Source organism: Microtus pennsylvanicus, chromosome 2 (assembly GCF_037038515.1).
Source record: "Microtus pennsylvanicus isolate mMicPen1 chromosome 2, mMicPen1.hap1, whole genome shotgun sequence".
In the NCBI taxonomy this organism is placed as follows: Eukaryota; Metazoa; Chordata; class Mammalia; order Rodentia; family Cricetidae; genus Microtus; species Microtus pennsylvanicus.
Window position 1 is genome coordinate 117472419 of NC_134580.1, and position 22005 is coordinate 117494423.

At 38.5% G+C, this 22005-nt stretch overlaps 1 protein-coding gene across 6 annotated transcripts in view; it reads right to left on the reverse strand.

Moving 5' to 3' along the window:
* The window catches only part of Tasp1 (taspase 1), a 222667-nt gene that overhangs the window by 147004 nt on the left and 53658 nt on the right, over positions 1-22005 (reverse strand). For all 6 annotated transcript variants that reach the window (XR_012909713.1, XM_075962313.1, XM_075962312.1 and 3 more), the window contains one exon: positions 6474-6553. Coding sequence is in view for 5 of the 6 variants with exons in the window: in XM_075962313.1 (XP_075818428.1) it covers positions 6474-6553 (80 nt within the window). In the remaining variant the exon portion in view is untranslated. The remainder of the gene's footprint in view (positions 1-6473; positions 6554-22005) is intronic.

Here is a 22005-nt window from a genome sequence, read left to right on the forward strand (position 1 = left end):
TAAAGAAAGAAAAATAAATTAGATGTGAAAAAGGAGAGACTTACAAAGTGGTATCACAAAACTCAATGCAAAATACATCACAGTATGAAATTTGCAGGTAAATAGATGGAACTAGAAAAATCATCCTGAGTGAGGTAACCCAAGCCCAGAAAGACAAATATGGTCATATATATATATATATATTGGCTTCTAGTATTGTATTTTTAGTGGAGTTCCTGAGTGTGGGAATGAGCAGATCTCTGTGTCTATCTCTACCTGTTTCTTCTGCCTTTTCTTGTACTCTTTTCTGCTTGGAATAATCCTCTTGTACATGAAAAGATTTGTCACTCGAATTGGTTTAAAAAAACATTGGTTGGCCAGTAGTCAGCTAGAAGTATAGGCAGGATGACCAGACTAAGAATGATGGGAAGGAAAAGGGCAGAGTCAGGAGTGACCAGCCAGCCTCAGAGGGAGCAGGAGATGATCATGCCATGCTCTTAAAGGTACTGCCATGCGGCAGAGTGTAAATAATAATATAGGTTAAGCCAAGCAGTGGTGGGGCACGCCTTTAATCCCAGCACTCGGGAGGCAAAGGCAGGTAGATTTCTGTGAGTTCGAGGCCAGCCTGGTCTACAAGAGCTAGTTTCAGGACAGCTAGGGCTGTTGTTACACAGAGAAACCCTGTCTCAAAAAACAAAAATAAAAAAAAAAACGTAATTTGGGTTAAACTTAAAAAGTAAGAGCCAATTAGCAATAAGCCTAAGCTATTGGCTAAGCACTTATAATTATTTAAGACTCTGTGTGTTTATTTGGGACTGGGCAGATGGGACAAGAAATGTCCGTCTGCACTTTTCCTTCTGTTTTGTATTTTTTTCTATTTCAACATATTAGCTATTGTTTTATCTTATGCTATATTTTATTTTATTACTACTAACCCTTACAAGATTGTTTGTTTTCTGATGAAAGACAGAAAGAGAACAGATCTAGATGGGAGGGAAGTTAGGGAGGAAACAGGAGGAATAGAGGAAGGGAAAATCATCATCAGAATATATTATGTGAAAAAAATCTATTTCAATAAAAGGGAAAAAATCACAACTCTACATGCAAGACCTGAAACTCAAGAAACTAGTATTCAATGCCCAGCAACTAACACATCTCTCTCTCTCTCTCTCTCTCTCTCTCTCTCTCTCTCTCTCTCTCTCTCACACACACACACACACACACACACACACACACACACTGAAGCCAATGATATAGGCCAGTGTTTGGATAAGATCACAAAAGCACAGGCAAAAAAGGAGAATAAAACTATTATTATATCAAAGTACAAACTTGTAAGCATCTACAGGGGAAGGGAACAATCAACAGGAGAGACAACACAGAGAATGTGACAAGTTAATATCTAGAGCATATAACAAATTTAAAAGTCAAACAGCAAAAAAGCAGGTAACTGGTTTTTAAAATGGACAAATAACTTAAATAAGTATTTCTCGAAGAAAACATACAAAAGGCCCAAAAGAATATGAAACAATGCATAGCATCACTAACCATCAGGATAAAGCAAATCAGAAGTAGAATGCACTGTAACCTCATCCAAGTAGAATGGCTATTATCAAAGAAACAGAAATAACAAATATCAATAGGAAAAGGAGAGAGGAACTCCAACATTTTTCAGTGAGAACATAAATTAACAATCACTATAGAAAATAATGCAAAGTTCCCTCTAAAAACATAACTAGCACATAGCCTAGCAAACCTATTTATAATACAGTATATATCCAAAAGAAAGAAGTCATTATATCAAAGAAATAAATGCACTCCAGTGTTCACTGTAGCTTCAGCAATAGAGACAAAGACATGAAATCAAGCAAGGTACTCATCAAGGAATAAAAGTAGGTTTAAAAAAAAAGTGGCACATATAAATAATGGAATATTATTGAGTCATGAAAAAGAAAGTTTGCCATTTGCACCATGGGTAGATATGGGAGGCATTCGGTTTAATAAAATAAACAAGCAAAAAAAAAGACAAAATCAACATGTTTTCTTGCTTGCTCACTTGTGGAAGTTAAACAAGTCATCAACAAAAGAAAGTATAGACTAGAAAGGGTAAGAAGACTAAGACGGGTAAGAAGGAAGAGAATCTGGAAAAGGACCATATATCACAAAGACAGGAAATAGAACTAGTTGTGGTGCTTCATGGAGCCATAAGGAACCTGCAGCTTAGAGCTGAAACATGCAGAACAATAGCTGGGAAGGCGGGGCTCTGACAAGTTTAAGGTCTTCAGAGACCAGCATGCTGCTCACCCTGATTTCATCCTCACAAAGTGCAAACATGCATAAAATTCTGTAACATAAATACATATAAACATTATGCCCATTTCTGACATTTTGATTTTTCTTTTTAATGATCAAAGAGGGAGACTTTAGAAGTCAATAACCATAGACTAAGGATCAACAAAGGATTATAAGCAGATTTCTCATTCAAACCTTTGAAGCCACAAGTTTTGGATTCACAGGTCCACAGCACTGAAAGAAAAAGGGCGTGAACCATGAATCCCAAATCTGACTAGCTACATTTCAAAACTGAGGGCTAGATAAAGGTAGTTCCAGAGAATGGAAAACATACCCAGGTGATCACCACCAAACCTACCCTACAATAAAGACTAAAGAGAATCACCCTGCAAAAAAACAAAGGATGCCAGGCAACACATAAAAGACACGCCCAACAATAAAGCTCTGATTATAAGGTAAATGAACAATTATAAAAGCTATTTCTATTCTAATATTTGTATCTAGTTGTTTATAGAACTAAAGTATAAAATAGGCTCTATACTTGTATGCTTTTTACAACTAATCAAGTATGTGCTTGTTTGTGCACATGCCATGACATGTGCAGAGGTCAATTACAACTCTCAGGAATCAGTCCTTTCCTTGCAACATGTGTATCTGCGACTGAAGCTGGGACATCAGGCTGTCAGTCTTGGTGACACCTACTGTATTTGCTAAACTATCATTGGCTATTATGAAATTTTGTGACATTAATAACTAAAAGGGAATGGTGACAGAGGTACATAACAATAAAACTTACTAATATGGTCCCATGAAGATAGAACAAATTCAATTAAGTTATAATCTTAATGTATTAAATTTAACCTCCATGATAACCACAACCTCAAAGAAAATAGCAAAAACTACATACATAGCTTACAAAATGAGACGAAAATCACTTAGCTATCAAGCAAATAAAAACTAAAGGAATAAATAAATGAGGAATAAATATTAACAAACACATAAAAATTAATTTAAAAAAGCTAATGTAAATATAAAAATAATGTATATGCAATAGCATGGACATGTTATAGCATATATATTGAGGTCAGAGGACAAATTCCAGGAGTTGGCTCTCTACTTCCCCCATGTGGTCCACGTAATCAAACTCAAGTCATCAGGCTTGGCACAAGTGGCTTTATTTGGTAGCGTTATGTAACAATCTTAAGATGACAAAATTATACTGATGGGTAGTAAATTAGTGGCCGGTAGGGGTGAAGGCGGGAGGGAGTGGGTGACATCACAAAAAGTCAACATGAAAGAGGTATTTGAGGGGCTGGAGAGATGGCTCAGAGGTTAAGAACATTGCCTGTTCTTCCAAAGGTTCTGAGTTCAAATCCCAGCAACCACATGATGGCTCACAACCATCTGTAATGAGGTCTGGTGCCCTCTTCTGGCCTGCAGACAGAATATTGTATACATAATAAATAAATAAATAAATAAATAAATATTTAAAAAAAAAAAAGAAGAAAGAGGTATTTGAAAATAACGGTGTTCTTGAAGCTCAGCTCTAACAGTGGCATCCTAACTGAGACATTGCTAGAAAACCCACTGGAAGCACCACACACATGCACACGCATATATACACACACACATGATAAGCTATTAGCCTGATCTCACCACCACAGAATACATACAGAATCAAAGCAACAAAATGTACCTTAAAATATATAGATAGATATGTCATGATTTTTTAATTTAAAAAATAAATGTTTAAATAATATGCTTTTATAATATATATACTGTATTTGCTAATATTTCCTATCGTATTGATTATGACTATTGTTTGTGATTAATCTTTAGTGTCAACTTAATGGGACTTACAATCACCATAAAAATACTTTGGGTATGTCTGTGAGGGGTGTACATTAAGTTACACGAAATAGAAAGATCCAGCCTAGATTTGGGTGGCACCATTCCATGGACTGTAATTATGGACTGAAAAAAAAGGGAAAGCAACTTAAACATAAGCATTCACTACTCTCTGCTTCCTAACCCGGGTGACAATATGATCAGAAACCTCCTATTCCTGCCATCATACCTTCCAAGCCGTGGTGTACCATGAACCAACTATAAACCAAAATAAACCTTTCCCTCCTAAATGTGCTTTGGTGGGTATTTTGTCACAGCAATGAAACAAATAACTGATGCATTCTAATTATTATTATTATTATCAACATTGTTATTATTCACTCAGTATTAATTAAGACCATATAGTTAGAAAGCACAGCTTCTATCTTCTGGTAATAAAGGAATCAATCACATCAAACCAACCTATGTCAGAATAGGTCCAGGAATGTAGTCAAGTGAGAATTCTGAGTGCCTGAGAACATCCAAGAAAGCAAGATAAAAGTCTTGTGACCTCAGTTTCTTCAAAACTCAGAATTGCTCTTGGAATGTGTTTTCATGATCCTCCCAGGTGTAGCAGATAGGAGTGAGTTCACTTCAAACCACTCATCATTGCTTGCTATTGCTATTCAATTAAATGCTTAAATTACCTTTTATATACCTCTATAGAAAACTTTGTCAGGCTGGGCGGTGGTGTTGCAGGCCTTTAACCCCAGCACTTGGGAGGCAGACGGATCTCTGTGAGTTTGAGGCCAGCCTAATCTACAGAGTGAGTTCCAGGACAGCCAGGGCTATTACACAAAGAAACCCTGTCTCGAAAAGGAGAGAGAGATAGAGAGAGAGAGAGGGAGGGAGGGAGGGAGGGAGGGAGGGAGGGAGGGAGGGAGGGAGGGAGGGAGAGGGAGAGAATATGAATATGTTAGTATGCTGTGGTTCTGAATTTAACAAAACTACTTCACACTGAACTATGTATCATTGTCTTACTTATGAGGTTTTTCAGTTTTAATTCATGTATCTTTCTCATAATACTAGGCCTAAAATTTTTGTTGCTGATTCCTCAGGGTCAGGGGCATTGTGCCCTATGTCTATAAGGTAAGGAATTGGGCAGCAGAGGTAGAAGAATGAAGTTTGGGGACAGCATGAGCTACTCCTTTAGTTACTGTTCAGTTGTAGCTAAGAGACACCAAAAGCAAGGCAACTTAGAGAAGAAAGGCCTTTTTTCCAGTTTTTTGAGATGGGATTTCTCTATGTATCCCTGGCTGTCCTAGAACTTGCTCTGTAGACCAGGTTGGCCTTGAACTCACAGAGATCCACCTGCCTCTGATTCCCAAGTGCTGGGATCAAAGGTGAGCACCACTGTGCCCAACTCAGGAGAAAGAGTTTAACTGGGAGCTTGCCTGCAGCTTCATTATGGTGGGGAATACGGCAGCAAGCATGCATGGCACCGGAGCAGGAGCTGACAGCTTACAACTGATCAGCAAGACGGAGCCTGGCGTGGGAAGCCGCAAAACCCACTCCCAGTGACAGACCTCTTCCTAAGGTCACAACCCCTAAACCAAACAATCAAATGTACTCACTTATGGGGCCCTTCTCATTTCAACCCCAAGAGCTCCATAGTAAGTTTCAGACCATCTTCAGGCACAAAGTGACAAAATCCTGACTCTAAATACAAAGCAAGAGGCTGAAGACATAGCTCAGTAGTTGAGAGCCTTTGCTGTTCTTCCTGAGGATCCAGGTCCCATGCCAGCAACCAAGTGGTAGCCTACAATCAGCTATAACTCCAGTGCTATGGGGAACTGATGCCCTTTTCTGGCCCACCGCACATACATAGTGCACAGACTTAGCTTCAGACAAAACACCCACACACAAAAAAATAAACCAATTTAAAACCAAAAGTAATCCTTCCTCAGCTCAAGAGCAATTAGGAATCCTCCCGCGTCCTTCAAAGAGAGCACTGTTGCTTTACTATTCACAATCATGTACGTCACCTAAGAATGAGGCCGCAGGAATACTTTCAGACCTGGCATAGTGACTCATACTTGCAATCCTAGCAATTAAGAGGAGAACCTTACGATCAGGGCCAGCCAGAGCTATATGGTAAGTTCCACTTGGTTACAGAGTAAGACTGATTAAAAATAAAAAGCAAAGAAGAAACCTCCAGAATAAAAAAAAAAAAAAGATGGAAAAAAAATCAGTAAATTTGGGCTTTTACCTCTAAATATTTCAACATAAGTGTTCTACCTGTGTATGAGAACAGAAGTAATGTAACACTTTAGGCTTGTTGTTCACACAGCTTAACTCAGGAAGGTTTTACTCACTTGTGGTCATGATGCTAGGAGGGCAAGAGGGTATCCCATGATCCACTGCCCATCTGTAGGCTCCTTCTCCAACTAAAAAGCTAACAACAAAAAAGTTATTCTTTTAAAAATACATAGTGTCATCTTCTACAGTCAATAAGTTATAGAAATTATCATGTGACAATTAAAGTCAAGTCTGAGAGATACAAGTAATTATAAAGTTGGCGCAAAATAAGACAACTGCATGCTCAAAGTTTCTTTTAAATTTTTCTTCATTAGAAGTAACTGATGTAGAAATTGGGAAAAAATTAACACAATAAAAAGTGAAAGTAACTTCCTATGGAAAATAAGATTTTCCTTTGATCCACATGGCCATAACATTTATTTTATGCAATCTGTTCAATCAGGTTAAGGGTCTAAACAAATGTCTTCAGACTTGTTATTTTGTCTAGAACTAGATATACACAAATCCACTGGCATGCTGACACCCTAAGTTCAATGCAGCAAAAAGGCACATAGAATGCTCACAGTCATTTCCACTCTAGTGAGGGAATACTAAAATACATCCCAAAAGGGATTTTTTTCAGTCCTATTCAACAATTTTTAATATAAAAAAGGGAAGAGGACATTTCTGGTTTATGAAACACTAATTTCCAAAGACTTCAAAAAGCATGCCAACACAAGTAACAATCCTATTCTCTTAAGTAATTTCATGAGGCAAACAGTGATTGTAAGCAGTGAATTGCAACAATCACTTCATCTTCTTCCATAGCCAACTACTTAAAGATCCCAGCCAGCTAGTAATGGACCCCTTGAACATGTGCCTGGCTGTTAGCCTCCTACTCTCTATTTTTCCATTCTAATCATTCCCACATAAAGTTCAAGAGCAGGGGCAGAAAAATCAGTGAAGAAGAGCCTCTGCTTTCGCAGAGGCCCACACTCATTTCCCAGAACCTCCGCTCGAAGGCTATCCTTCACCTCTAAGTCCAGTTCTGAAAGAACTGACTCTATCTACTGACCTTTGAAGAGACCTGGATTCATGTGCACATACTTCCACAAAAACAGATATATGTAATATAATTTTCAAAACTATACTAAAACAAACATTAAGAGTAATAACTATTAAAGTCTTTATATTCAGTTATCACTAACAATAGCAAGAAATTCAGCATTTCCATGGAATGATAACTACCACGAAGCAATATCTGAGCTGGGCAATGATGAAGCCATCTCAGGAGAGGAAGCAGAGTCAAGCACAACAAGGTCACATGTTTAGAATTCATATGGCATCCACAAAAAAATGATTCAAATAATTATTTTGTTATGAATACTTTTAAATGCCTGAGATACTTAAAAATCTGCAGAAATTAAATGATAAACCGGGCGGTGGTGGCGCACACCTTTAATCCCAGCACTCGGGAGGCAGAGGCAGGCGGATCTCTGTGAGTTCGAGGCCAGCCTGGTCTACAAGAGCTAGTTCCAGGACAGGAACCAAAAAAGCTACAGAGAAACCCTGTCTCGAAAAATCCAAAAAAAAAAAAAAAAGAAATTAAATGATAAAAATCTCAATAGGCACCCTGAAACATAACAAATGGTGACAAAGGAAAGTTAAGAGGTTAATTCCAGTAATTGTCTTCTTTACATTAAGACTACAATGGAGCCGGACGATGGCGGCACACGCCTTTAATCTCAGCACTTGGGAGGCAGAGACAGGTGAATCTCTCTGAGTTCGATGCCAGTCTGGTGTATAAGAGCTAGTTCTGGAACAGGCTCCAAAGCTACAGAGAAACCCGGTCTCGAAAAGCCAAAAACAAAAACAAAAACAAAAAAAACAAAAAAAAAAAACAAAAAAAAACACTGAAAAAGAAAGAGGAGACAGCCAACGGGAATTTTCAAATTCGTGCAACAATGGTCACTGCAAATAAAAGCTGTCACATGAAATTCAGAGAGACTAAAGCAACGCTTAAATGTAGACCTGAGCCATCATTATGCTGCCTTTAGTACTTCCTCCTCCGGGGAGGGGGGACTGATTTAAGGCTTTCTATTAATAGAAAAATGTAAACCAGATGGTGAAATATTAAGCAATCATGGCAGAAATTAGGGCTAAACCTAGTATGTTTGCAACACTCCAGATAGTCAGTCATCTAGGATTCAATCTCAGTGTCTAGAATCTTTGTTATTTGATGTACAGTTCTTAATTTTTCATTCTTTCACCATTCATAATTCTGACATAAACAAAACCAATGTAGAGCATGAGAATGTGGCTCAGTAAAGTGCTTGCCTGTTACGCTGTCATCTGAGGGGAGGGAACCACCATTGAGAAAAATGCCTCCTTCATATCAGGCTATAGGCAAACCTGAAGGGCATTTTCTTAATGGGGAAGAGCCCAGCCCATTATGGGTGGCGCATTCCTGGGCTAGCAGTTGTGGTTTCTATAAGAAAGCAGGCTAGGTATGGAGAGAGTAAGTCAGTAAGCAGCACTCCTACATGGCCTCTGCATCTGCCTCCAGGTTACTGCCCGAGTTCCTGTCCTGACGTCCCTTATGATATTCTATGATGTAGAAGTTTAAATCCTTCACCAAGTTACTTTTGGTCATGGTGTTTCATCATAGCTATAGTAACCCTAACTAGCACACCTAGTATGCATGAAGTTCTGAGTTTGATCCCTTGATACACATAGTGAGTTGAAGCCAGCCTGCAATAAACGAAAATTTGTCTCAAACTTTGATATAATCTACGTAATTCTTAAATACTTTAGACATTTTAAAATATTAATATTTAGAAGTCACTTATAGATACTATAAAATATACTAATAGGTAGCCTTTGCTTACCATCGAATATTGTCTAGGAATTTACCATCACATGAAATGTCATATAAATGTTTTTGATATCATTTCAATGTAAAATTTCTGCAAAGTATTTATGTGTATGTATAACAATACATACACATATATACTGACATGTAGAAATAGAAAAAATCACTTTACAGAACAGCAAGTACCAACTTAAACTTCCTTTGAGATTTGTTCTGAATCTCTGAGGAAAAATTTTTAAAGTAGGTTGGTACAAACCCATTAGAAAAGACAATAATTCTACCACAGTAAGACATGCCCACCTCTGTCCTTCCTTCCTCTAAACCTCAACTGTCCATAGTCACACTGACCTTCCTGATACTATTTCTGTGCTGTGGATGCACCCACCCCAGCCCACTCCAGTCAATTCTCAAACAAACCAGTCATGAAAATCATTGCAAAACACAAGTTAGAACTCATGTCTAGCTAGCACTGTTACTGAAGCCAAAAACCTGAGATTAGGTAGGTCATGGGACCTAAGAGAGAACCTACTACTAATATTCTGCTAGATGAATATAACATTAAACCAACACTCAAAGACTTATCACCATACCCATGGGAAGTGCATCTCTCAGCCCTCATCAGAGAAGATTATTGTTGCAATAGATGACAATTAACACAATAACCCACAACTGGTCACCATGCAGACACTACAAAAAAGCAAGGTGTTCAACCCTAAATGCAACATCTACATCATGCTCTTAAGTCTCAGGGGCCATATCAGAAGAGAGACTGGAAGGAATATATGGAGCTAGATGCAATGATGACTACAGAGAAACAATGTTTCCTGGAGACAGTAGTTGTACATATGAAATGACAGCAGTTGTGACAGCATGCACATGATCTTCATGAAATAAAGTCAGACAAGAGTAGAGTGGGGAGGTGACCAGGAAATTCCACTCTGAGCCGAGAAGCTATTGGCAACTGATAGCTTCTTCAAAGGGAAAGTCAGTTCTGTAAAGAGTTATAGTCCCTGAGAGGCTATCCATGGTCTAGTAGATGTCCCAGGCAGTAAGTAGACACCGTGAATTTAAAGAAGAAGAAAACACGTGAGAATTGAAGGAAATTGGGGAAAGTGTTCAATGGAAGGGAAAGGAGAGTGGAATAGACCAAAACACATTATATTCAATATACAAAATTCCCAATAATAAAATAATGGTACAAGAGAAAATACTAAGCATTGAATTTAAAAAAACTATCATTTCATTGTGCATTATAAATACATACATCTGAAGACAAATCAGGCTACTAATACTTAAAGCTCATGAACATAAAGTGCAAGAGCTCACTGCATTAGGAACATGTACGAAACTACCAAAATCTGAATTTGGGTAGGGGATGATGTGAATATATGTAAGATGTATGATGTATGCAATGTGTATGTAATTGTGTGATGTGTGTGGTGTCTATATAATGTATGTGACATGTGTGTATGGTGTATGTGTAATGTATATGTAACGTGTGTGTAGCATTGTGTAGTATGTGTGATGTGTGTGGTATGTATACAATGTATTTGTAATGTGTGTGATATGTGTGTAATGGATGTGTGTGTAATGTGTATGCAATATGTGTGTAATATATGTGATGTTTATGTGGTATGCAGTGTGTGAGATGTCTGTGGAATGTGAAATGTTGTGACATATGTATGATGCGTGTATGTGTTCCTGCACTCATGCAAAGACATGAACAGACCAGAGGTCAATGCCAGGTGTCTCTCTATCTTTTTCTATCTTCTATTTTTGAGTTAAGGTCTCTCAGTGAACCTCCAGATCACCATTTCAGGAAGACTGGCTAGTTAGCAAGCCAGGGATTCATCTGTTTCTGTGCCACTCCCCGAGCATATGGATTATATGCATTCACTACCATACAGGACTTTTACTTGGATGTAATGACTCATGCACTTTACCCAGTGAGCTAACTGCTGAGGATTCTTTTTTTTTTAATATTTTATTTATTTATTATGTATACAATATTCTGTCTGTGTCTATGCCTGAAGGCCAGAAGAGGGCACCAGACCTCATTACAGATGGTTGTGAGCCACCATGTGGTTGCTGGGAATTGAACTCAGGACCTTTGGAAGAGCAGGCAATGCTCTTAACCACTGAGCCATCTCTCCAGCCCCACTGCTAAGGATTCTTAATTTCTTAAAAAAAAAAAAAAGAAAGAAAGAAAGAAAAAGAATATGACCAATTTGATTTGACATTTATGTCCTCCAATCTGACAAAATCCATATTCTGAAATCCAATTCTGAACAGTTTTAGGATGGTGTTAGAAGGTGTGGCTTATGAAGGGGTAACTGATTAGGTCCTGAGAGACCCCTACTGAACAGGGTGAGGGTCCAGTGGATTTCACTGTCCTGTCACCATATGACTCAGCTGGGAAAACTAAACCCTCACTGCACACTACAGCTGCTAACTTCTTGAACGCCTTAGCTTTAGAACTGTCAGAAATACATTATCGTTTTAAGCTACCTAGTCTATGACATTTGTTACAGCAATGAAATTAACAGATTATTACTGTCTGCTTTAATAATTATGAATGTATTGTCAATTTTATTGATGTACAATACACAATTATTATAAAGGAAACCCAAGATATGATATAACTTCAACCTACTATATCTTAGTAGGTATCCCCCCAAAAAAAATGTAACACAGGATCTCTCCATGTACCCCAAGGTGGCCTTAACTCACAACCCTCCTCACTTAACCTCCCAAGTAATGGTATTCTAGGTAAGGACATGACATCAAGACAAATATTGATTTTTCTTAACAAAAAAAAATATATATACATATAACCAATGTTGGGCATGTTACCACACACCCATAATCCCAGTAACTCAATTGCTGAAGTAGAAGGATTGTCGTGAGAATGAAGTAGTCCTGGGCTACATAATGAGTTCCAGGCCAGCATAGGCAACAGTGTGAGTCAAAAAGAAAAAAGAAAACAAATCCTAGGCATAAACAACAAAAAAAAAAATTCTCCTGCCTTCCTTCCTTCCCCTGTGAGTTACAGAGATAAAATGAACATTTTATTTAAGACATTTTCAATTGTGTGTAGTTGTTCTCTGGCCCTTAAAATGCCCTACTGCTTTAACATGTAATGCCTGGTTGTTAAGTTTTTCAGTTTTCACATGATAGTTTTTCTGACTCCATATGTGACAATCAGCAAACAAACAATACACACTTGTTGAATAAATATTATGGACATGTGATGGATGACTAGATGAGTATAAACACAGTGTAATACAGGTGAATACCAGAAATTTCTTTTTTTTTTTTATTTTTTTCGAGACAGGGTTTCTCTGTAGTTTTTGGTGCCTGTCCTGGAACTAGCTCTTGTAGACCAGGCTGGCCTCAAACTCACAGAGATCCGCCTGCCTCTGCCTCCCGAGTGCTATACCAGAAATTTCTAACACCATAACATGGACAACTATAGGATTCAAGTTCTGTTATCACAATGCACAAATGTAGTAATTAGCGAATTATCATTACACAGATTAGGTACTAAACTTGGGCCCAGACTCTCTCACTAAAGAGCATCCTGCATGACTGGAAAGTGTCACATCAGTATATATAGGAAGAGATAAATATACTATAAAATATTATGAGGGACTAGGTGAGAGCAACTGGATTTCTATAGGTCAAATTAATAAAAAGTGCGTTTTTGGACTTTTGCTGCTCAAGTGCAGGCCACTGTAGTCAGAAGATAGGTGCAGGCCACATTAGGCAGAAGAACAGAGACCCACGGCTGCACCAAAGCCAAGCTAATCACCAGAAGGCCAGATCCCAACAAGGACAGAGACTCCCTCTGTTAGATTAGAGGTCATACAAGCCACCATAAAGCCAGGCCACAAAGACCAGAAGACAAAAGAGTGCTATGGGAAAATAGTCTTGTACCCTATAAAAATTTGTCACTTGTGTTGGTTTAATAAAATGCGGATTGGCCAGTAGCCAGGCAGGAAATATAGGCAGGGCAACCAGAATAGGAGAATCTGTAAAGAAAGGTTCAGGCTGTAGTCGTCAGCCAGACCCAGAGGAAGCAAGATGAGAATGACTCACTGAAAAAAGGTACCAAGTCACTTGGCTAATACGAACAAGAATTATGGGTTAGGGTAAGATATGAGTTAATAAGAAGCCTGAGCTAATAGGTCAACCAGTTTATAATTAATGTAAGCCTCTGTGTATTTCTTTGGGACTGAATGGCTATGGGACTAGGCAGGACAGAAACCTCCATCAACAAAAGAAGAAACAGAATCCAAGGAACACAACACCCATCCAACAAAGACAAACTCAGAAATTAAGACCTAGACCTATAATCATCACAAATCCAGATGCCTAAATGCCAGTGTAAGAATACAATCAACAATAGGCAAGGCAATATGGCAACACCAGAGCCCATCTATCCTATGAGAGCAAGGCCAGAATACTTCAACACAGCTGAAGAACAACAAAAAAAAAGACCTTAAAGTCAACTTTATGAAGATGATAAGAGACCTTAAAGAGTCGAGGAAAAGAAAAAAATTAAAAGAAATCAATAAATACCTTAAAGAATGCCAAGGATAAACAAACAGGTGAAGGAAACTATTCAGAAAATGAAAAATCAAAATAGATGCAGTGGAAAACACTGAGAGAAGTGTAGAAACAGAAAATCTGGGTAAGCCAATGTGATGTGGGATGCCCCTCTGTATGCTGTAAATATGTTTTATTGTCACTGATTAATAAAGAAGTTGCTTTGGCCTATGGCAGGGCAAAACAGAGCTAGGCTGGAAAACTAAACTGAATGTGGAGAGGAAGAAGGCAGAACAGGGAGACACCATGTAGCTGCGGAAGGCAACAGACACCGGAACTTTACCAGTAGGTCCCAGCCTCGTGGTGATATACAGATTAATAGAAATGTGTTAATTTAACATGTAAGAGCTAGCGAGAAATACATCTGAATCATCAGGCAAACAACATTGTAATTAATATAGTTTCTGTGTGATTATTTGGGTCTGACTGGCTGGGAAACCAATCAATGCACAGTCTCTGTCTACACCAACAGGAACTACAGACTCAAGCATAACCAACAGAATACAAGAGATGGAAGAGAAAAATCTCAGTTGTTGAAGATATGATAGAAGAAATAGATTCATCAGTCAAAGAAAATGTTAAATCTAAAAAACTTTTAACACACAAAGCACTATGGAAAGACAAACCTAAGAATAATAGGGATAAAAGAAGAAGAATCCCAGTTCAAAAACCCAGAAAATATATTTAACAAAATCATAGAATAATATTTTCCCAACCTAAAGAAAGTCATGCCTATAAAGGTACAAGAAGCTAATAGCACACCAAATGATTAGATCACAAAAAAAGACCCCATGTCACATAATAATCAAAATACTGAAGAAAAAAAACTAAACATACAGAACAATGAAAGAATACTAAAAGCTACAATAGAAAGAAGTCAAGTAACATATAAACAGACATATAAGAAATACATCTAATTTCTTAATGGAGACTCTAAAGGCCTGAAGGGCCTGGACAGATGTCCTGCAGACTCTAAAAGACCACAGATGCCAATTCAGACTACTATACCTTGCAAAATTTTCAATCACCATAGATGGAGAAAACAAGGTATTTAATGACAAAATCAAAATTTAAATAATATCTATCCACAAATACAACCCTACGGAACATACTAGAAGCTAACTTGAAACACAAAGAATAAAAGATCTCACACCAGCAGAACTAAAAGAAGGGAAATACATATATACAACCAACAACAACAAAATATCAAAAATTAACAATCCTTGGTCATTAATGTCTCTCAACTTCAATGGTCTTAAATCGCCAATAAAAAGACACAGGCTAACAGAATAGATACAAAAAAGGATCCATCCTTCTGTCACATACAAGAAACACACCTCAACCGCAAAGACAGACATTTCCTTAGAATAAAGATTTAGAAAAGATTTTCCAAGAAAATGGACCTAAGAAGCGAGCTGTTGTAGCTAGTCTAATATCTAAGTAAACAGACTTCAAATTAAAATTAATCAAAAAAGATAAAGAAGGATTTTTCATACTGAACAAAGGAAAAGATTCTTAAGATATATGCCTGAAATGAAAGGACACCCACATTTGTAAAGGAAACATTACTACAGCTTAAATCACACAACGAATCTCACACATTAATAGTAGGAGACTTCAATACCCCAGTTTCACCAATGGTCAGGTCATTCAGAAAAAAACTAAACACAGAAATAATAAAGTTCACAGACATTATAAATCAAATGGACCTAACAGTTGTCTACAGAACATTTCACTCAAACAAAAGAATATACCTTCTTCTCAGCACCTCACCAGAACATTCTCCAAAATTGAGCACATATTTGGTCATAAAGCAAGTCTTAAGAGATAAAAGGAAAGTGAAATAACCCCCTGTACCCTATCAGGTCAGGGTAAAGCTGAATGTCAACAGCAAAAATAACAAAACCTACAAACACATGGAAAATGAACAACTCCCTTGTGAATGACTACTATATCGAGGCAGATATAAAGAAATTGGAGACTTCCTAGATTTCAATGAAAAAAAAACGCACAACTTACCCGAAATTCTAGGGCACCATGAATGACAGCAGTACTAAGAGGAAAGTTCACAGCACTAAGTACCATTGTAAAGAACTGCACTGATACCATATTAACAACTTAACAGCCACCTGAAAGCTCCTGGACAAAAGAAGCAAACAAACCCAAGAGGAGGAGACTGGAGAAAATAAAACAGAAACAAAGAGAACAATACAAAGAATCGATGAAACAATTGATTCTTTGAGAAAATCAACAAAGAAGACAAACCCTTATAGAAACTAACTAAAAGGCAAAGAGACAATATCCAAATCAACAAAATCAGAAACAAAAAGGGGGATATAACAAAGGACACAGCAGAAATCCAGAGAATCATTAAGTCATACATCAAAAACCTAAACTCCACAAAACTGAAAAATCTAAAAGAAATAGACAATTTTCTGAATATATACTACTTATCAAAGTTAAATCAAAATCAGATGAGCAATTTAAGTAGACCTATAACCCCAAAGGAAATAGAAGCAGACATTAAAAGTCTCCTAACAAACAAACAAACAAACAAAAAGAACCCAAAGCTTCAGTGCAGAATTCTAGCAAACTTTCAAAGATGAGCTAATACCAATATTCGTCAATTAGTCCACAACATTAAAACAGAAGAAAGATTGCCAAAATCATTTTATAAGGCCATGGTCACCCTGATACCCAAACACACAAAAATTCAACAAAGAAAATTGGGAAATTCTCAGAAAAATCAATATATCTTGAGAGCCAGTTATACCACTCCTGGGCATAGAACCCTAAGGACACTCCATCCTATCATAAGGACACTTGCACGACTATGTTCACAGAAGCTTTATTCATAATAACCAGAAACTGAAAACAATCTAAATGTCCCTCAACCAAAGAATCCATAAAGTATGGTACATTTACAAAACGGAGTATTATTCAGCTGTTACAAACAATGATATAATGGAAATTGCAGGCATATGGATGGAACTTGGGGAAAAAAATCATCCTGAGTGAGTGAGGTGACCCAGAAAGAAAAACATGATATGCACTCACTTTTAAGTGTTTATTCGCTGCAAAGGAAAAGATAATCATGTTGTGGTACACAGACTCAGAAAAACCAAGTAACAAGGAAGGCATAAGGAGGAACACACGGATCTCCCTGGGAAGGGAAAACAGAATAGATTTTTGTGGGTGGACTGGGAAAGGTGGGGCTGAAAACAGGAGGGATCAGCTTGGGGGCAGGGGTGGACAGATACTGGGAAAAATGACTGGAATTGGGAGCATTTTGGAAGCAAAATAGAACCTGCTGTAATGGAATCTACCAAGTAAAGCAAAGACTCCTAGTAATAGGGAATTGTAGTGTGATTAATAATTGATCTTAATGATAAAAACCCAGTGTCAGATATTAGGGGGTGAAAGCTGAAAGATCAGAGAAGAGGAGCAGTCAGTCACATGAGTTCTTTATACCTCCTACGAATCCTCAGGTTGAAGAGGGCAAAATCCTGTCTCCAAGAATCCTCAGACTGAATCTTTGAGCTCCTGTATCCTCCCACGCTATATTCATTCCTCTCTTTGCCCAGTCATATCCCTTCCTGTCTTCACCTCCTTAGTGATGGGACTAAAGACATGTAACTCCCAAGCACTGGGATTAAAGGTGTGAGCCACCACTGCCTGGCCTCTAAAGCTAACTGGCTAGCTCCACACTCTGATCTTCAGGTGAGCTTTATTTGTTAGATCACCACAGGAGACAAAGCCTGAATTGGTCATCTTCTATAATCAGGCAAGGCCTTAAATACAGGGATTGGGACACCAACCCAGTCACAAAACCTTCAACCTATACTTTGTCCTGCCTGAAGAGTGTTCTGGGATCAGAGTCTAGCAGAATCCTCATCAGAGACCAAAGAGACTTCATCCAGCAATTGATGAGAGCAGATGCAGAGTCCCACAGCCAAACATTAGGCGAAGCTCAAGAAATCATGCAGAGGAAAGGCAGGAAGGATCAGAGGAACCTAGGGGTCAGGGATATTCCAAGAACACAGCCCACAGAATCAACTGACTGGGCCTGGGGGGGGGGGGGAGGCCTTGCAGAGATCAGGGAGCCCATAGGGAGCTGACCTAGGTCCTCAGCATACTCTTTATAGCTGGGTAGCTTGGTGTTTTTGTGGGATTCCTAACACTGGGAGCAGAGGCAGTCACTCACTCTTTTGCCTACTTATGGGATCCTTTTCCTCCTACTGGGTCACCTTGTCCAGCCTTGAAGTGATGGTATGTACCTGGACTTATTTTAACATATCATGCCGTGTTTAGGTGACGAAGAGGCCCACTTTTCTATGAGGGAAATTGAAGGACGCATGGATCTGGGGAGAGGGAAGATAGTGGGGAGGAGGATGGGGTGAGGGAAGGAAAGGAAAACTGTGGTAGGGATGTAATATATGGGAGAAGAATAATCTTTAAAAAAAATTTAAAAGCATCGTCTCTTTAAAAAAATAAAAATGCAAAATAAACTCAAAATAAATGATAACTCTGGTTAAGTTAATACAGAGGAGTGGAAGAATCTACTTGTAAAATACTATAGTTACACAGTGAGTTTCCAAGTATGTAAAGATTTTTCACTACTAGGCAAGATAGAGTAACAAAATAAACTTATCATCTTGTCTGAATCAATGAGGAAAAAAGCAAAATATGAATATCAATAGTTTTAGACATTAGACCCCAAGCAACAAAGGACTGTTATCCTGTAAAAAAGAAAAGAAAAACATAAAAACCAAGCTGCACTCAGAGAGTCACTTGTATGACTTCCAGAGTTTCTAGGCCACAGTCCAGGAGCCCAGCAGTCTCTAAAGCAAAGAGATGGAACTGAGCCATCAGAAGCCAAAATGGCTAGAGTTCACAGGACAAATTACAACAGAGGAAAGAACTACAGAGAGAGGGCTCCAGAGACCTGGAGAAAGCACCTCTTTAGTAGTTTGCTGAATGGAGACCAGAGTTTAAGAAAGAGGAAAAGGCCCAAAGCCCTGAAGCATACAACCTGCCAATTGCTAAGGAAACAATCCCAAGTTCAGATAGGGCCAGGAAACCTTAACTCCCACGGGCTGAGGGGGCCTCTTCACTCTCACATCATCTGCTGCAGTGTGACAATGAGGCTAAATGTATTCTCTAGACTTGGGAAGCCTAAAACAGGAGCTGGAAAGACGAAATGCTTTAATAAAATTTTATGTCTATTAAAACATAAAAACATTCAATACACAAAAAAATGTAAAACTCATAATGCCTGCAATCCAATAAAAAACTACCAAACAGAAAAATAAAACCTACAGGAGAAAGGGATATTACTCAACTCAACATTATCTAAAAGTAATAAAAATTATAAAAACCAGTAAACAAAAATATTTTAAAAATTGTTAAATCTCTATTCATATATATTTAGGAAGACAGAAGCCTTTCATAAAGATACTAGTCTAACATATGGCAGTAAATACAAAGTCAGAAATGATAAACTAGACTGGATGTTGACTTGCTGGTAACCGGATAACAAAGAATAACTGAGATTGAAAACCACAAGCAATGGAAACTTCCAAATGAAACAAAGAAAAACGCAAGAAGAATTAACAAGTCAGGGAGTTATAGAAGTATACATAAGCCAAATACAGCTCCTCAGGAGCTGACAGGAGCATGCAGACAGATGATGTGACTGTCATAGTTAGCTTCAGCTTCACACGCCCAGGAGGAAGGATATGCAATGGAGATACCTCCTTCAGACTGGCCTGGGCATGCCTGTGAGGCATTTTATTAACTGTTAGTCAGAGTTGGTGGGCCAGCCTGCCGTGTGTGGTACTGTCTCTGGGTGGGTGAGAGAGCCTAGGCTGTATAAGAAATGTAGCTGAGCTGGGCGGTGGTGGCGCACGCCTTTAATCCCAGCACTTGGGAGGCAGAGGCAGGCGAATCTCTGTGAGTTCGAGACCAGCCTGGTCTACAAGAGCTAGTTCCAGGACAGGCTCCAAAACCACAGAGAAACCCTGCCTCGAAAAAACAAAAAAAAAAAAAAAAAGAAGAAAAAAAAGAAATGTAGCTGACTAACGTAGAAAAAAAGCCAGTACTCAGTATTTCTCCAGGGTCTCCACTTCCTGCCTCCAATTCCCACTAGAGTTCCTATTCTAACCTGCCTCAGTGATGAACTGTGACATGGAAGTGTTATCCAAATAATTCATTCCCTCCCAAAGTTGCTTTTGGTCACTGATCACAAACTAGAGCACCTACTATAAAGGACACTGTCCTAACTAGGAGGGGACATAGTTCAGTGGTATAGTGTTTGCCTGGTACGTGTAAGGTTTAGCAAGGGTAAGAAAGGAAAAGAAACACCAGAACGTCAAAAACTAATGAGAGCAGGGCATAGTCAGAGACAGAAGTAGGAGTGCGAGGCCAGCCTAAGATCAACAGTCCTAAGATAGCCTGGCAATACAGCAAGACTCCACATCAGAACAACAAATGCATTTGGTATACATAACCTACACAGCATCACTATTTAGCAACACAGTGTAACTATTGTGTCCATGTTTCCATTCGTACTCATGTGGCTAAGTAGGAACCGAGAAAAAAAAAACCCACAACTACAGCTACATGGACATGTCTTATACACACACACACATACACAGAGGAGGGCAGAGCATCTTCAACAAAGAGTGTGGAAAACCTATATTTTTATAAGTAGAACAACAAAATAAAATCTCACACAACAAAAACTAACTTAAAATTAATTCAAGACCTTAAGTAGGCCCTTAAACTTTGAAATCACTAGAAGATATGAAGAAAAGACTTCAAGATGTAGGAATAGAAAGGGCTTTCTAAAAAGGCCTCAAACAGCAGAAAAGGTAATCCCAACAACTGACAAATGATGAAACTAAAACATGGATGCTCAGCAAAGGAAGAATCGGCATACTGAAGAGACAGCACACAGGATGGGAGAAAAACCTTTGCCAACGACACATCTCATAAAAGATTAATACTTAGATTCCATAGAAAACTCAAAAGACTAAAACATTCAAAGACTATATCATCCAATAAACAAATGGAAACATAAATTGAAGACATTTTTCAATAAAAGAAATTGAGAAGCCACAGAGATAATATACAGCTCAGCAGCTCAGAGCACGTGCTTTTCTTCCAGAGGATTCAGAATCGATTCTAGGACCCACATGGCAGCCTACAAAACGGATCCAATAGCTTCTGGCTTCCTCAGGCACCAGATAAGCATGTGGTACACAGACATACATGCAAGCAAATCATAAACACAAATGGACACAGCATATTAAAAATAAATATATGGCTGGGCGGTGGTGGCGCACGCCTGTAATCCCAGCACTCTGGAGGCAGAGGCAGGCAGAACTCTGTGAGTTTGAGGCCAGCCTGGTCTATAGAGCAAGTTCCATGATAGCCAGGATTATAAAGAGAAACCCTGTCTAGATAAACCAAAGGGGGAAATATAATTTAACACCCTTAGTTGCCATGATAATGTAATTTAAAATTGCTTCTCAAATCTGTTTCATCACAGTCAAATTGGCTATTATCAAGAAAACAATGATGGCAGATACTGTTGAAGAGGGAAGACAAAGGAATCCTTATACAGTTGCAGGTGAGAATGAAAACTGTGTAGATCAATATAGGTATTCCTCGAAAACAAAAACAGGCCAGGCATGGGTGCAGTGATATTCATTTGTATTTTCATAAGTAAAGGTTGCCTGAAGTTCAGAGATTAAAACAGCCGCACTGGTCAGCCTTAAAGACCAGGCAGTGGTAACACACACCTTTAATCCCAGTAGCCACACTAGTTTGCCATTGAAACCAAGTGGTAGTGGTGTCTGCCTTTAATGCCAGCACTAGTGAGGAATATAAAACAGGAGAAGACAGCTCTCAGACACTGTCTCATTCTGAGATTCCTGGAGGCAGGATCGCCATTTTGGACTGAGGTAGAGGTGAGAGCCAGTGGCTGGCTGCTTTGCTTTTTTGACCTTCAAGTTGAAAGCAATTTCTGTCTATTGGTTTTTAATAATTGTGCTACACATTTGTGGCTCACTTCTTTAATCCCAGCACTTAAAAAACAGAGTCAGGCAGATCTTTGTGAGTTCAAA